At 36.5% G+C, this 16,850-nt stretch overlaps 1 protein-coding gene across 3 annotated transcripts in view; it reads right to left on the bottom strand.

Annotated features, from left to right (window-relative positions):
* DOCK10 (dedicator of cytokinesis 10) overlaps window positions 1-16,850 on the bottom strand; it is a 156,908-nt gene that overhangs the window by 108,979 nt on the left and 31,079 nt on the right. The window contains exon 1 of one of the 3 annotated variants that reach the window (XM_070945999.1): window positions 1-105. The exons of the other annotated variants lie outside the window; for them this stretch is intronic. Within the exon in view, the coding sequence (XP_070802100.1) occupies window positions 1-105 (105 nt within the window). Of the gene's footprint in view, window positions 106-16,850 lie in introns of those variants that run through there. 3 annotated transcript variants of the gene reach the window in all.

Genomic DNA, 16,850 nt, shown 5'->3' with positions numbered 1-16,850 from the left:
ACAATTCATACTGTGGATTTCTCCGTGATTATTTCGTCTAATTGTCCTCCTTTTTCTCCAGAGTTCACTGTGGTCCTTTTTAAATACTTTTCCTCGGATACTCATTGTGTTAGTAGAACCTCAAGCAGCAAAGAAATCCATATTAGAAAAACACAATCCTCATTCACTGATTATTATAATTTATGCTGTGAGAGGAGGAAGTATATGGACACTTATACTATCTCTGCAAATTGCATTCGAAATAAGAAAAAGAAGAACCCGAAATTCAGTAATAAATCATTACTTCCTGTCTGAGTAATGTTGTGCTTCTCAATGACAAATAAGATTGAAGCGTCAGTCACAATGTTTCCTATCACCTGTTTCATTTCTACCCACCCACCTAAGATTGGAAGAACATTATTATACCATGTAAACTTTAGCTTGTGAATAAGGAATTCCAATCTGGGTAGGTACAGAACAAAAAAATCCTCTGCCTCACAAAGAATACAGCACACAGTCTTTTGCTAAACTGAAGGCCATCTGTAAATTTAGTTTGAAGAAATAGAAGTACAGCAGATGTCTACAAGCTTCTGAATGTCTCAAATTGGTGTACCATATTTCATTCAGTAGTATCAGATATGAAACAGAGCAGGGTTTCCACCAAGAACTGGCTTCAATGTAACTAACAACCATTTGATTAAGTCTACTTATAGCTGATTTCCTTTTGTGTAGGTATTTTGTGGCCAGAACTGCTTCTTGTCTGATGGTAGTCTAACGCTGCACCTAGGGGAAGTGTGGGAGTATCTGCTTTCTGCTTTTCTCACCTTGGCCACCACTGTCAGCTCTGTCTGTATAATGAAACCTAGTCTGTGACTGTTACCTACAGTGCCTAGTTTCCAGGGAAGTGGGGAAAGAGAGTTGCTACATTATAGAACAGCCCAGAAGTCATTCTCTTAGTTGTAGATTGGCACAGAAGAGGCTGTACTTTCTGAGAATGCTCAGGAATATAAATCTATCTCAGCATCTACTTCTGTCCTACTATTGCAGCACCATTGAGAGTGTCCTGACATACGGCATTCTTGCATGGTATGGGAGCAGCTCTGTAGCGGACAGAAAAGCTACAGAGAATCATTAAAACTACCCAGAATATATTCGTGCTCAAGCTACCAACCCTGGATGACATCTTCGAATCTCGCTGTTTGAGGAAGTTGAATAACATTCTCAGAGATTCTTCCCATCCTGTTTACAATCTTTTTGGACTGTTGCCTTCTGGCAGAAGATACAGAACAATTAAAACTCAGTCCACACATTTTCTGAATAGTTTTTATTCCAGAGCTATAATTGCACTCAACAATGAACTAAAGGGCCACCATCAGTTAGCTATTGGACAGCATTACTTGGTCTGTTGTGTAGTTGTTTGTGCGGTTTAGGGGTGGGGAATTTGTGGTGGATGGGGGGGTGTTTGGGGATTGTTATGTGTGTAGGACCTGGTCTTTGGGATTTAAGTGAATTTCTCTGTATGGGTATACTGTGTATACTTTTTTGCTTTTTTTAATGTACAAATGTACATTACTGTACAATGACAATAAAGTTATTATTTATTGGTTAATCTTTAGTGAGATTCACAGCCTTTGAGGCTGGTTAATAGCTCAGCAGCTTGAGTCCTTACCAAAGACCTAGGAACTGTTAAGGTATCGTCGGAGGACGTAAGCTGTTCCGAGTAAGGTGGTTTTTTGTAGAGTCAAAATGTTCAAATCCGGTAAATTTAGAATTTCTAAATAGCGGGGTAGCCCTTTGGGTATTGCCCCAAGGGCTCCAATTACAATCGGGACAACACATGATTTCTTTTTCCATGGTCACTCAACTTCAATTTGCAAGTCCCGGTACTTTGTGATTTTTTCTTGCTGCTTATCTTCAATCCGTGCATCACCAGGTATTGCAATGTCAATGAACCATACTTTTTTCTTTTCAACTATTGTTATGTCAGGTGTGTTGTGGACCAAGTGCCTGTCAGTCTGAATCCTGAAGTCCCACAAGATCTTGAGTTTCTCATTCTCTAAAACTTTCTCAACCTGATGTTCCCAGTGGTTTTTGCTATACTCAAATCCAAACTTCTGGCACAATTTCCAGTGAATGATCTTAGCAACACAGTCATGGCGCTGTAGGTAGTCAGTTTATGAAATTTTGCTGCACCCACTGATCATGTGGTCGACTGTCTCATCTTTCTCATTACAGAGGCAGCATTTGCTGTTGGTGGTAGCATGTTGAATTTTTGCCTTCATGCAGTTTGTGGCTAGGGCTTGTGCTTGAGCTGCCAAAATAAAGCTTTCTGTTTCTTTTTTCAGTACTCCTGATCTTAACCAGTTCCAAGTTAGTTTCTGATCAGCTCTGCCTTCAATACTGTTCAGGTATTGGCCATGCAGAGCTTTGCTTTTCCAATTTTCAGCTTGCTGCTCAATTACTTCTTTCTTATATTCTGCTTTTGTTTTAGTTGTCTTTAAAAGGCCTCCTTTATTTACTTCCTTAATCATTGGTTCTTCACTTTCCTGGATGTAATCATTCAAGCTTCGTTTTTCTTCTTCCACAGTCTGCTTTACTTGTAGGAGTCCTTGACCACTCTCTGTTCTTGGTAAATATAATCGGTCAACATCACTTTTGGGGTGCAAGTCATGATTCATTGTCATTAGCTTCCTTGTTTTTCTGTCCAAGCTGTCTAACTCCATCTGGGTCCAGTCAATTATTCCTGCAGTGTATCGAATCACAGGTATAGCCCAGGTATTTATGGCTTTTATGATGTTTCCTCCATCATCATCATCATCATCATCATCATCATCATCATCATCATCATTATTATTATTATTATTTATTCTTTTGTTTATTAGGGCAGGGTTGATATTTTGTATATTGAGACAAAGCAATTTTGGAAAGGTAGAGTTCGGAAAAAGAATCAAGCTTTAAAACATTTATATGGCTTTTCCATTGATGGTGGCTTCATAATGAAATAATTAAAAACCATTGAAAGGGCAGATACATTAACCATATTTTAATTCAGAATACATCTGCTTTTGATTTTTTTCCCCTTAACAACTGCATATAACTTTCCTCCATTTTCTTACTTAAAATATTAGTTGGGTCCTGAAAGACACCTGAAGCACAGAAAAGCAAATTTCAATAGGTCTGAAGGCTGACAGATTTCAGTGACGTGCCTTTCTCTCAAACAAAATGAGTAGCTATTAAACAGGGACAACTTGTTTTAGCAGCTTTGGCACGTATAGAATGGTGCTTATAAGGCCAAAAATGCAAGCAATATACCAAAGAAAGATCAATTTTTATTCTCAAGAACTTATTGATTACTTCTCTAGTGATTTGAAAAGAATTGAGGAGAATTCCATTTCTAAGGTTCCATTTCTAAGGTTGCATCTTGGGATGCACAGAACTCCCAGTAAAATCCTCCACTCTTCCGGAATTTTTTTCAGCCTTTTCAACTTTTAAGATATGTAGATTTCAACTTCCAGAATTTCTCTTCAAGAGTTGAAGTCCATGGATCTCAAAGTTGCTGAGTTTGGGAAAGCTGTCTTAAATATTCCCAAAGTTTATCTGTGCAGTGCTGGTTCATAATCTATCAATGTGAATCAAAGAGATACAAAAAAAGAAAGAAGCTGTTTTAAAAATGACATTTATTTTTCATCCTCCTTTACAACTAATACTTAATTGGAGGCAGGGGACTTTAAAACTGTTTAGGGATCTTCTGACAAGTCTTCTCTGAAGATTTTCGAAGAAGATACCATTCTATAAGCTATGACACAAAACTTATCTGACTCAAAAGAGAATCAATCTAGCCCAGAAAATAATAGCTGAATTGTATCCCCACAAAATAGTTCTAGGTTCTAATAACTCTAAATTCTAATTTATTTTTATTACATTTATTGTGTTTTTAATATGTAACTTTTTATGCTTTGAAATTGTTAAGAGTCTTTCTGATCTGGTAAATGGAAATGAAATGACATGAAATAAAATTAATATATATGTGCTTTCTTTTTTAAAGATATTGAAACATTAGCAAAAGGGAGGGAGCTGACAGGAAATGGAAAAAGGGCAGATTGTAAGAGTCTGGTCATGTGGCTCAGTCCTTTAGAGATGCTGTCAAAAAACTGAAACTCCAAACTGAGCTGAGGTCAACAAAGAAGGCTATAAATAAAAGGTTTTTTTAGACATAGTTTGCTCAAAAGAAAAGAAAAGAAAAGAAACTGATCAGGTTTAAAATGAAGAAGACAAAGTGCTAACAAATAATAGAGAAAAGGCAGAACTTAAGTTGATGAAATTTAAGTATTCTACCAGGAAATTGTAAAAAAGTGAACAGAGGGACAAAATGAAATAGATTGAAAACATGGGAATACCTCTTTGTGTTGAATAAATTTAATGAGCATATTCATTGCATCCTATAGATATGAAGGAAATAACTGATCGTCTGACTGAATTTCTATGTATTATCTGGAGAAATCCTGATAAAATGCTAGATGACTGGAAGAAAATAAGTGTTATTCCAATCGGATAGGTGGTGGTGGCGGAATGGGCCAAAACGGGACATGCAGAGGCCAAAACAGGACATGTAGAGGCCAAAAACAGAACACGCAGAGGCTGAAAATGGGGTGCGCAGAGGTGGTGATATGTGGCAGTGGCGATGGGTGGCGGTGATTCCCGCAGCCTGGAACAGCTGATCAGTGGTATTCCTGGAGGCGGATCCAACCGCCAATCAGCTGCTTGTGCTAAATCAGGCTGTACTGAAGCTGACCAAGCTGCTGTTTGCTGCAAGGAAGCAAATTGCTGGGAGGCAGAGACAGGTTTTTTTTCTTGTTTTTCTCCCCAAAAGTTAGGTGCATCTTATAGTCTGGAGTGTTTTATAGCCCGGAGTGTTTTATAGTCTGAAAAATACGGTATATTAAATTCAGATTTTACAGTTATAAGTAGCAGATGTTCCAGCATTGCATAGGGGTTGATAGAATGAGAAGAGTTCCTTTATTGTGAAAAAAATTGCTGTATTCTATCCAAATTTCAAAAGTATAAGCATATGCATAATTATGGATTTTCTGATCCCTTGGGATTATAGCCATTTTTTTGTCTAACTTTGCTGAGGTCATTGTTCAGATTTAATATTTACTATGCTCATATCTACCATCAGGCACTGTTTAGCTGAGAACAATATGAACTCTATATGTTGAGGCTAGTGGTGGGTTTCAAAATTTTTTACTACCGGTTCTGTGGGTGTGGCTTGGTAGGTGTGGCATGGCTTGGTGGTGCGTGGCTTGGTGGACGTGGCAGGGGAAGGATACTGTAAAATCTCACCACACTCCAGGGGCAGATTACTGCAAAATCCCTATTTCCTCCCGATCAGCTGGGACTTGAAAGGCAGAGAATAGATGGGGGCAGGGCCAGTCAGAATTTTTACTACTGGTTCTCCGAACTACTCAAAATTTTATTTATTTATTTATTTATTTATTTAAATTTTTATACTGCCCCCTCTCCCGAAGGATTCGCTCCAGTTCTCGTTCCAGTTCTCCAAAATTGGTCAGAATCTGCTGAAACCCACTTCTGGTTGAGGCATCATAAGTGATAAATGAACTGAGGTTCACTATAAGGACCAAATAGAAGATGACTAACTTCTTGATAGTATGGAAAGCAACACCATGCTGATGAGTTCAATGCCGTATAACTTTTTCATCCAGTAAATGATGCAAAGTTCTGCTAAGGTTGCCTTGAATTTTCAAAATGATGTGATAAAAACGTAAAAGCCAAGCAATCTTTTAAAAAAAATCTACTTTACATTTTGGATTTGGTACATCCTGAATGGCCTTGATCTTGCATCTTATAATGCATAAATGCCTGACACATCAGTTCTTTGAGTGCAATGCAATATGTACCATCCAAACCTTCATAACTATCAGGTGACTTGGGTCAGTATCTCTTTCACAGTTCAAGGAGGCAGACAATAGCAAACCACTTCTGGAATCTTGCCAAGAAAACTGCAGAAACATGTCTGATCAGTTGCCAGAAATTAATACTGACTCGAAGGAAACCCTTCCCCCAAAGCCTCTAGATATCTAAATGATTTATCATCAATTTTATGTAATTTTCTTTAAACAATTCTTTATTTATAATATCAAGGTTCAACATACAACTTGAACCTTGGTATATCAAATCAATGTGTTAAGAGACCAGATAGTTACAAAAGGTTTAGCCCCACAAAGTTCAGAACTACATATCTTGAATCTCTGTTTTCTTAAATTCTATGCAAAAAAAAGTATTTCTGCTAAGATTCCAAAGAAATTAGCTGGCTCACAAATTTTTCAGTGACCTAATGCAACCAATTAATATATAAGCAGACTGAGTAGAGGGAATGAAGCCTTGTTCCTGGTTCCTGTCACAACCTTTTTTCTTTTTCTTTTTTTAAAAAGGCCTTCTGGCAGCAAATTTCGCTTCCTTGTTACTAATTATTAGATATTCTACATGCGATGTATCAGACAATTTCAGTACATATGAACACATATTAACTCATAACAATCCAGAGAACAACTAAACTTATTATTGTAATTAATTAATTAAGCTTGTATAGCTGCCTAGCTTACAAGAGCATCTCTGGGTAGCTCACAGCAATTGAAACAACAGAAACAATAAAAAAATAAGCACAGCAGCATACAACTATCCTAAAAATTATGTTTAAAAATTCAAATGTAACATAGTCATTTGGTAAATATGAATCATACATACACTTGCCACTATTAAGGCTTACCACACCTGTCAGACACCCTCCCCCCTTCCCAGGCATGCTTGAGAAAGCTCTAATACTGGGAACGTGAAAGGAAAGAGAAGAGATGGGTCCACCATTAGAAGACTGAAAGAACAGTTTAGGGACAAATCATCATGGAGAAAATCTACCTGGTGGTCACTAAGAACTGACAATGATTTGATGGCACAGTCAATCATGGAGCAAAGTAAAGCACTAGTTTCCATGACTATAGGAGTTCCACTGGAAAATTTAGAAAATAAAAGAGATAAGTGGCCACTCATCTCTTTTATTTTCTAAACTTTCCAGTGGAACTCCTATAGGTCCCCAGTTCTTTGATGGGATAGAATGGAATATTCTGAAATATACATATTAGAAGAGTAATCGCTCCAGTTGCCTTCTTTGATTCATTGGAACTTTGATGAAATCAAGCTTTTGATAGCAAATGAAGAAGTGGTATCCCAGTCTGTCTCATGCATATCTACATAAATCTAAATGATCCTTTATTGCTGATACAACCATTATGGCAGTCAGCACACATGAGCATCTCTCGGATCTTGAATTCCATATAGACTCATCAGCTGAAAAAGTTTCCTGCCTTCAACAGAGGGCAATCAAACTGTATTTTATTTAGCTAAATGGCTGTTTTGGAATGCTCACAAAAAGGAGGCCTGATTATGCTTCTGTTTGCAGAATATAAAATTTTAAACCCATAACAAAAGATGGATATCCCAGAATCAATTCCCAGACAGACCTGATAACCACAAAAGAACCACAGTGTAAATAAAATACCCATTTCTCTCATACCACCAACACTGACAGATGCCTAAAAATCTTCTCATATGACGATGTGAAGAGAACTGGTAATGTTAAGTGTCCCTGGCAGCACTGACACTTACCACAGGATCCATCACTCTAGTTGTGCTTTGTAAACTATTATTTCTCAGGATTTGAAAGTATACCTCTAACATTCTAATTTCACAAAGGCATTATAATATTCCTCCCCCCCTCTCAAATGTCTTTGTAGTGTAATATAAGGGAAAACAGTTCAAAAGGCACATTAATGAAGGCTACAATTGTGGCAAAAAACTATAGAGAAAGTAGCAAAGTGGAAAGTAGAAAGCTAAGTATCATAACAAAAGCTAAATAGCAATAGCACTTAGACTTAAATACCGCTTCAGTGCTTTACAGCCCTCTTTAAGCAGTTTACAAAGCCAGCATATTTTCCCCAAAAATCTGGGCCCTCATTTTACTGACTTCATAAGGATGGAAGGCTGAGTCAACCTTGAGCCTGGTGAGATTCAAGCAGCTGGCAGTAAGCAGAAGTAGCCTGCATTACTGCATTCTAACCACTGTGGCACTGCGGTTCTCTACCTCCAAACTAAATCCTATCGCCAAACCAAAAAAATTGATTGTTTTGTCTCTAAAGACTAAATATTGGAATATTGGTATACATAGCAGATGAATGAAATTATCTAAGATAGGTGATTAGTAGGAATAAAAAAAATGACTTGATGATACATAATCACATAGAAGGTACTGATTTCATTCAAATAATGTTGGGGTTTGAAAAATATGAACATATTTAAAAATCTTTCCAATTGATTTAAGTTGGAAAAAAAGTTGAAATTTTTGCAAGTTTATACTTTATCTTCTCTATATATAAACCTGCCAGTGCAGCCATTGGCAAAGAACATAATCAAAATACTGTTTCTTTGCCATTTAGTCTAGTGGTTAAAGTACTGGGCTAAAATCCAGGAACTGTGAGTCTTAGTTCCACTTTGGAACTAAGTTCCAAATGAAAGTTGACTGGGTGACTTTGGGCCAGTTACTCTCTCTCCCCAATTCACCTCACAGGGTTGTTGTGGGAAAAATGAAGGAAGAAGGAATATTAAGTATGATCACAGCCTTGAGTTGTTTATAAAAATAACAAAGACATGATAAAACAAAATCTAAAAGCTATTGTTAACATGTTACACGACAGAATATTTGAACTCCAGCAACATCACAATAAAATACATGACAAAATTTTCAGTGAACTTAACAGGTAACTAATTAGGAGATATTGATTGACCCTACAATGGCTGAATTGTTTGTAAGGATAGTGTATGTATAAATGTTTGTTGATATCTGCTGTTGTATAACTTCTAAATACTACAATATAAAGCTAAAAGAACAGGACTTAAATCCTGTGTAAGAAAAAGAACTGGTGTGAGAGGATTGTAAATCTACAAATGATTTCATTGTTGTGGCACACATATTCATAAACAAAGCAATGTTCAGTCAAGGTTCTGTAGGGGAATTAGATAGCAGGATAAGCAAGAGGATCTTCCAAATGGAGCAAATTTAGCTTAGCACAGTTTGAAGTAAAGTATGTAACATTAAAGTTCAAGAGTTCTTCTATGACACATAAAAACATTATTTTTAGAGTTGGACTCCCTAAGGTTATTAGGACCAGCTTAGCCCCAGCACTATTGAACAAATGGCCACTCTTGCATTACATGTGCTTCGAAGTTAAAGTTTAGAATGCAGAAGGGACTTCAAAACAAATTCCAAAAAAAAGTTAAGCATTATGGTAGTGCCTAATTAAGACATTGCTCTACTATATACTTATTTAAATGGTAATTTAGAAATCCTTGAAATAGGAAAAATACTAACTCCAAATTTGGCACTAATCACAAACACTGCATTCACTGCAGGCTTCTTTCCAAAAGCAAGGACTGAAATGCTCACAAATCCAAGAGAAAATGTATCTTTCCAAGTTTGTAACAAAAACTAATTTGTAACCAAGAAACACACTCTAACAGGATAATATTACCAAATGGCATCCTCATAAGATTGATAATGATTTCAAAGACAAATAGAGCAGCATCTAAACATTTGCATGCTTTTGTGTAAGGGTTACATTGCTGGACAGGACCAAGTCATGTGAATTAAAGCACCCTCTTAATACTTTCAAATCTACAACAGATAGCTGTTGTTCAAATGACCTTTTGGTAAACTTGGATAGCTTCCATTTCTTGCAGGACTTTTGTTTAAGGGTAGTTTATGCATTAACTTTTCAGAATCTATTTTCAGAACCTTCACATCTTGGGTGAAAATTTGACTTTCCTAAACACAGTTGTAGCGGTTCTAATATGGTCCAGGAGTCCGTTCACTTCTAAGGATAGAGAGACTGAAAAAGAAAATCTTAACTTCTAGGAAGGTGGACTTTAATTACTCTTCCAGAGTAGAATAGTCTTCCAGAAATAGAATATTTCTATTCTTCCATGAATCAAATTTTCTACTATTTTCACCCCATTTTCCCTCTTCATTTGTGTTCATTATCTATAGTTAGAAACGAAAACAGTCAAGTTTTGCTTCTAGGATCTAACTAACAACCAGATACTTAATTATTGCCAACAATCAGTCATTTGGAGTAGTTCTTTAGGGATGTGGTAATAATAGTACTCTTTTTCTTTCAAAGGATATTCACAGCACAGAAGCTTACCAAGCAGTAGTTGAACCCAAATGCTTCTTGATGCATGCACTTCCAGAGAAAGTATAGTAATTTATTTCTCACCTGTCATTCACATTTTGATCAGTATGACTTTTTCTCTCAGGAAAGTACAGAACAGATTAATCCCACAAATGCTTCGGAACATACTAAGGAATGTTATACCCTTCTAAGCCTCATAATGCCCCAAATGGTATTTTGATCCTGCTCCTTAGAGCCTTGAAAAAGGTGAAACAAATCTTACATTGCGTATCATAGATAGCAGTTAGATTCTTAATTGACTTGGGCTTTGTTCCAATCTATGACAACCATTTCTTCCTGATGTCTGGTGCTTGATCAATACTAATTAATTTATTGTGAGTCTAACTGAAGCATATTTACATGGTGTGTTCAAAGCAAAGTATACAATCTTATTTTTTACAAACTTCTTTCATGGAGAAAACATTTATTTCCAGTCAATGTATAGTATATTTAACAACTTTAAAATTTATTGATTTTTGTCTGTGGTTGACTGCCTTAAGAAAATTTGGTTTTTAAGAGTGTCATACAAAATTTAAAAAGTATATATATATATATATATATATATATATATATATATATATATATATATATTATAAGCATAATTCAAAGGAACTACTCATTCTGAAAAATGTAGTAGTTACTGAATTATTTATGTAAACATTCTGTTTGTAGGAAGGTTCCACAAAGTGTTCAAACCACAAAAGCCAATGTGATGTATGAAGAATCATGATTTTAACAACCCCAACTTTCTAATGCTTAATTGTTAAGGGAGGGAAATTGTACGTAATTTTCATGTTTCTTCTGGTTGCTGGAATTCTGGAACTGCTGTAATCCCACTGTAGGAAATTAGCACCCACTTCTCTCCTAGAAGAATGAAATATTTTAGGAAATATTAAAAAGGCAGAATATTATATTCCCTGGATGAGAAAAGGAGAAACATGTTTTAAAGACAAAGCAGCTCCCTGCAGCTCCCTGAACCTCACCTTCAGCTCCAGGGTGATGGGATTAAGACATGGCCTCAAGACATGATAGGATTAGCCCTCTACCCATCTAGCAACAGAACTCACCACATGGCATTTGAGGAGATTGCATCACTCAGCAAGATTCAACCAAGCAGACAACCTACAAAGTTATCCCTGCATGGCCCCATGGGAGTCTAACAACCAATCAGAATACATTTCTTACACAGGAACAGGAAGCTTCAAGGCGGGATCCAAGAGAGGGTATAAATCTGTCTCCCTCTCTCACCCATGTGCTCATTTTGCCTAGGACAGAAAAAAACCTGTCCACCATTAAACCATCTTTCCAAGCAGTGTCCATGTTTCCAGTGTCTTTCTCCACACTTGGAATTGAACCTAGATAGACATTTCTTCCAACACCACTTTTCAATGAGAGTGGCAGATACTGCTAAGAGAGATTTAAGAGACAAATGGATAGAAGAATGTGCTGGATTGTATTTTCAGGAACATCTTGATTAAAATTAAAATTTAAATACAGCTTTATCCTGTCTATCCAATCCAATTAGAAATCTTGCTATAAGCATATTAGCTTTTTCTATCTACCTTTCACAGAAATCAGAATATTCACAGAATAGCCACCCTTGTTGCCAATTTTATAAACCAACTATTGAAAAGCATTTGTATTGTTTGTTGATAATATACATTAAGATTTGTAGAACATACATTTCTGTTTGAATTGGATACATGAGCTCAAAAGAAAAAGAACTTCAACAGCAGGAATTCACCAGACTGCAGGAATAGGCTTAATCTGCACATCCTGCACAATATATGTTATTACAACCAGCTTCAATGCCAGCTAAATTTCACATTATTAGTTTGTAGGACATTTGGGGCTTTCTCTCATAATTCTCCTAGCTGAACCAATCAGAGAAAAGTATCAACAGATTTCAAAGCTAACCACAAGCCGTACAATACTTTATTGATAATAATGATTAATAATAATAATAATAATTGATAATTAATAATAAATGAATGTTCCAACACTGGAAATTTCTAAGAAGATGTTGGATAACCATTTGTCTGAAGTGGTGTAGGGTTTCCTGCCTGGGCAGGGGGTTGGGCTAGAAGACCTCCAAGGTCCCTTCCAACTCTGTTATTCTATTCTATCCTAATAATAATCATCATCACACTGAACCTCTTGATTATTACTAATGTACTGTGTTATCAGTAGAAGACATCACAATAAAAACAAGTAACAGAACGGGTTAGATGCACAGAATAAAACCAAATAAAACAGTAGCTAAGAAAATAGTAAACAGAATTCATCAATGTCTTTAATGATGACAATGGGAAGAAATTATGAAAAAGCAGGAAAAAATTATATTCTCTCTGATATCAACTATAATTTATATTTGAAATGTGTCGTGGTGAGGAATGAGAACCACATCATACTAATATTCCATTTACCCAAGCCTTTTCATAATTAATAGTCTGTTACTAAACAACACTTTCAAAATAAAGCTTGAATCCTAAACACAGCAAGGTTTATTCATTTTAGATTAAGTAGTCAGTTTCAGTCACTGGAACTTGTTTTGTTAGTTCTCCTGTTCCTTTGTCAAATTAATCTATCTAGATTAAGTTCCCTTCTTTATAATGATGGTAGATAATAAAAAAGGAGAAAAGGAGAAAAAAGAACTACAACTCTACATCTAAGGCAAATAATCAGGTTTTCAAGGCTTTTTAGACTGTCCAAGGGTGGGGAGAAGGAACCTCATTCCTGCTGCTGCCACAGAGCGGTCACACTTCTTGGATTCCCAAAGATGACATTGCTTAATTGAGCAGATCTGAAACAGGTGTACAGTACTTTGCCCATATAACAGAATTATAGAAGATAAATAATCCCTCAAATAGTGAAGTCCTATGTCCGTGATGGTGAACCTATGGCAAGTGTGCCACAGGTGGCATATAGAGCCCTCTCTGTGGGCACGCTAGCTGTTGCCCTGCACCAACCTGGAAGCCAAAATGGGACATGGGAGGGGCTGGAGCACATGTGTGGGGGGCGCATGTCTGGAAGACATGCACTTGGGGGCATGTGTGCATGTGCAGGGAACGTGCGTGCATGTGTGGGGGGCGCATGCACTGGGGCACTCGCATTCCATTTGGGGGGTTCAGGAGCGTGCACATGCATTTGCGTGCTTTGGGCACTCGGGACCAAAAAGGTTATCCATCACTGTCCTATGTCATATAAGAAGTGATCTATTCACTTGTTACCGAAGGCCAGTCAGTGAACTCTGCATAGGAACCATCTCATGTAAGATCCTGCCTAACTAGGTTCATGGTTGCATTGTATAAAAGTCTTTAAAGTATATTCTTAAAGATTTCTTCTTTCTGATAGTCTTGCTGCTGATTGAGTCCCTTAGAAAATGTAGATTCAGTACTGGAGGATGGCTGTTTGACTTCTTTTTTCTTATGTCACGGTATGACTGTAGTGAGCTTCTATCCAAATAAATAAACAGGTGAGAACAAATAAACAGGTACAGCCTTATACCAAGAAAAGTCACCTTAGGTTGATAGTCCAGGCTAAAGTAATAAGGCTGATTGGGTTTTCAAAAGGAAGTTCTTTTTTTCATCTATGTTGATTTTTTCTTGTCATTCCATTGCTGATTTTATTTGGTTAAGCTGTAAATGGCATTTAGGATTTGGATTATATTAATATTCTATATTTTGTAAGTGGTTCTACATGTTCTACAAAAAAGTGGAATAAAAATAATAGTACTAGTACAAGGAGATGAACACTGAAGTTATGAGTATGATTTTGTGCCTGAAAAATCAGACAAACCTGATGTCTTTAAGCTGGAAATCCCCATTTTAGTCTTCACAAATCATTAGTCCATTTTCAGGCATGACTATGACTGACAGATTTGTTAAATGTATGGACAACATGAAGATTGCAAAGTCTGGAATTTTTTTCTCTTTCTTTTTTGGAAGCTGTAGCATAACAGGATATGTGGAAATGAAATGCATATAATGAAAAACAGAATTTTTCATATAGTTAAAAACTGCACTAGCTTAAATGCAGCATACAAAAATCTTCTCCAATGTAATATTATTTTAGGACAACACTCATCCTTTAAGTTTTAAAAATAGAAAGATCAGAGAACTGTACCAACAACTACAGATTATACCACATTGTTTAAAGGATGTCTTTTTTCTGTCCCCAAAACCAGATTTTAATCATAAATCCATTCATTATTTTTTCAAATATGAAGAATAGAAAAAGATTAACTTCCTGATATTCAATTTTTTGACATTTCATCAAAATATTGCCCTCACTCTTAGATAAAAATGAACGATTCTTAAAAGGAAGAAGATTTCTGTTGACATGAGATATTCTGGCTCTGAATCAATGCATTTTAGCAGTGGGAAGAAAGGTAGCCAGACTGAGCATCTGCTTAAAATGAAAATATTTTTGAATTTTCCTTTCAGATACAGAAACAAGTCATCACTGGTTACAGAAGCTGTTAAAATTTTCTGCAATTTTTCAAGGCAGAATGACAAGTGACCAAAACAGCACATCTGGAGGCATATCACTCATAATCAGCATTACTAGCTCCAGTGCTCCTGAGAACAATGGCAGCGCACAGTTCCAGAACTCATTCAGAATTGTGCAATCTATTCATCTCTCCCCTATTCATTCAACAGTTCACAATTTTCACAATTTCTTCCTATGCTGTCCGTAATCTCTTAAACTTTTCAGTCAGCCCTGATACTTTTCTCCCCTTGCACCAAAATTTCACCAACATTTCTTTTGCTTGGATGTAACTTAGAGTTTCTTGCTCAGTATCCGAAGTGTGGAGTCAATCATACTCCTGGGTTTATTAGAATCCATGGAACCAGAACTGAACTTGGAGAATAGTTCTCTCATCAGTTTTTGTACTCCTGGATGGTTATTTATCCCTGGGGGAAATTGTGTTAAATAAAACATAGAATGATGCATTTTAGTAGTACTTCATCTGTGGGCAAGGTGATATATGACATGGTCAAAGAAGCAAGATAGTGGTTGATTGTGTGACTTAAGTTCTACTCATTTTTACGTACATTGCATGCATAAAAAAACAGGCAGTCCTGATATAACACTATCACGGCCATCATCCTCATTTTTTTATCAGATCCTGCAGACACCATCAGTTCCATCCTTACAGCAACTTCAATATTCATGGTTAATGCAGATTTCTATATATTTATCATTGAGACAGGCATCATTCTATTACATTATATTAGAGGCTTACAAACATTGCTTTTCTTCAAACCACGATATAATTATCAAAAGCTTTTAAGAATGACCACACATGCAGGGTCAGCATTGAGGTACTTCCAGGCACCACCAGGCATTCCTGTACAACTTCAGATAGAACTTCATCAAGAGTCCAACATAAAATAAAAATATTATTTATAGATTGTTTTAATATAATTTACCCACCAACCAACCCAACCATCTACTAAAATAGCTAAAAACTGTGGAAAGTACCAGATCTCATAAGGTAACCAGATTTTGGCATAAATGTAGGCATTTTATTGGTGCTGCAATCTACAGAAAGAGGTAAAAATGAGGGTAATTTTCATGGAAATTAAAGACTTAAATAAAACCTATTAACTTAAAAACTCATAGAATTTAATACAAAAAACTGGAATACCTATACTATTCCTCATGGATATTCCCAAAACATGCAGGCTTTTCTTTTATTTCATGCCTTTAATTGTTTTGTTTGCTATTTCTGACTTTTTTCTGCATTTTATGTAATGTTGCTCCTGCAAAAAGAGAATATTGTGAGGATAAGGATGTAAATAGTGACAGCAAAGTGGAGGTTGGCAAGGGAGGTAAAAAGGAGACTATTTTCCCTTTTCTTTTTGCTCCCTTTTCTTTCAATCTATCTTACTCTTCACCCAGGGAAACAGCTTGTAGAAGAACACAGGCACAGTAAGGAAACAGAGAGATTGCCACAGATACTTTTGCTAGCAGGGAAAGGTCCAAAAACCTGGAGAGCAAGGTAGGCATCACCATGACCTGAAAAATGTGTCTTCCCTTCCCTTCCCAACTATAATTGTTTCAAATGTAGGGTTGTTCCTTTCTTTTCTCCAGTGAGAAAATGTGAAGTGATGCACTGAAATGGATTGGGAAAGACAAGAGTATCATGGAGAAGACAGAAGAGTGGATTCCAACTTTTCCTTTCCCCTTCTTTGGTAAAGACAAACACCAGATCCAAAGAAGTAGGAGGATAAGAAAAAATTGGTAACAGGAACCAGAATCTTTTTCTGTGGCCCACCAGATTTTGTTGGATTCAAACTTCTTGCATGCTCAGCCACCATGCCTAATTGTGAACAATAACAGAAGCTGTAACAGCATTTCATATATTGTAACTATGTATCATTCCTCAAAATTGGTCTTTGGCTGGAACTGCTGAGATTGGATGCTTAATAACATCAGGCAGGGCACAGATTGTGAGCCCGGATGACGCAGTGATTAGAATGCAGTACTGCTAACTGCCAGCAGTTCGACAGTTCGAATCTCACTGGCTCAAGGTTGACTCAGTTTCCATCCTTCCGAGGTCAGTAA

This window comes from Pituophis catenifer, unplaced genomic scaffold (genome assembly GCF_029215685.1).
Source record: "Pituophis catenifer annectens isolate HBS135680 unplaced genomic scaffold, rPitCat1.0.hap2 SCAF_6, whole genome shotgun sequence".
Lineage (NCBI taxonomy): Eukaryota > Metazoa > Chordata > Lepidosauria > Squamata > Colubridae > Pituophis > Pituophis catenifer.
Note: the sequence above shows the minus strand (reverse complement) of the source record. Positions and strands in the feature narration are given on the sequence as shown.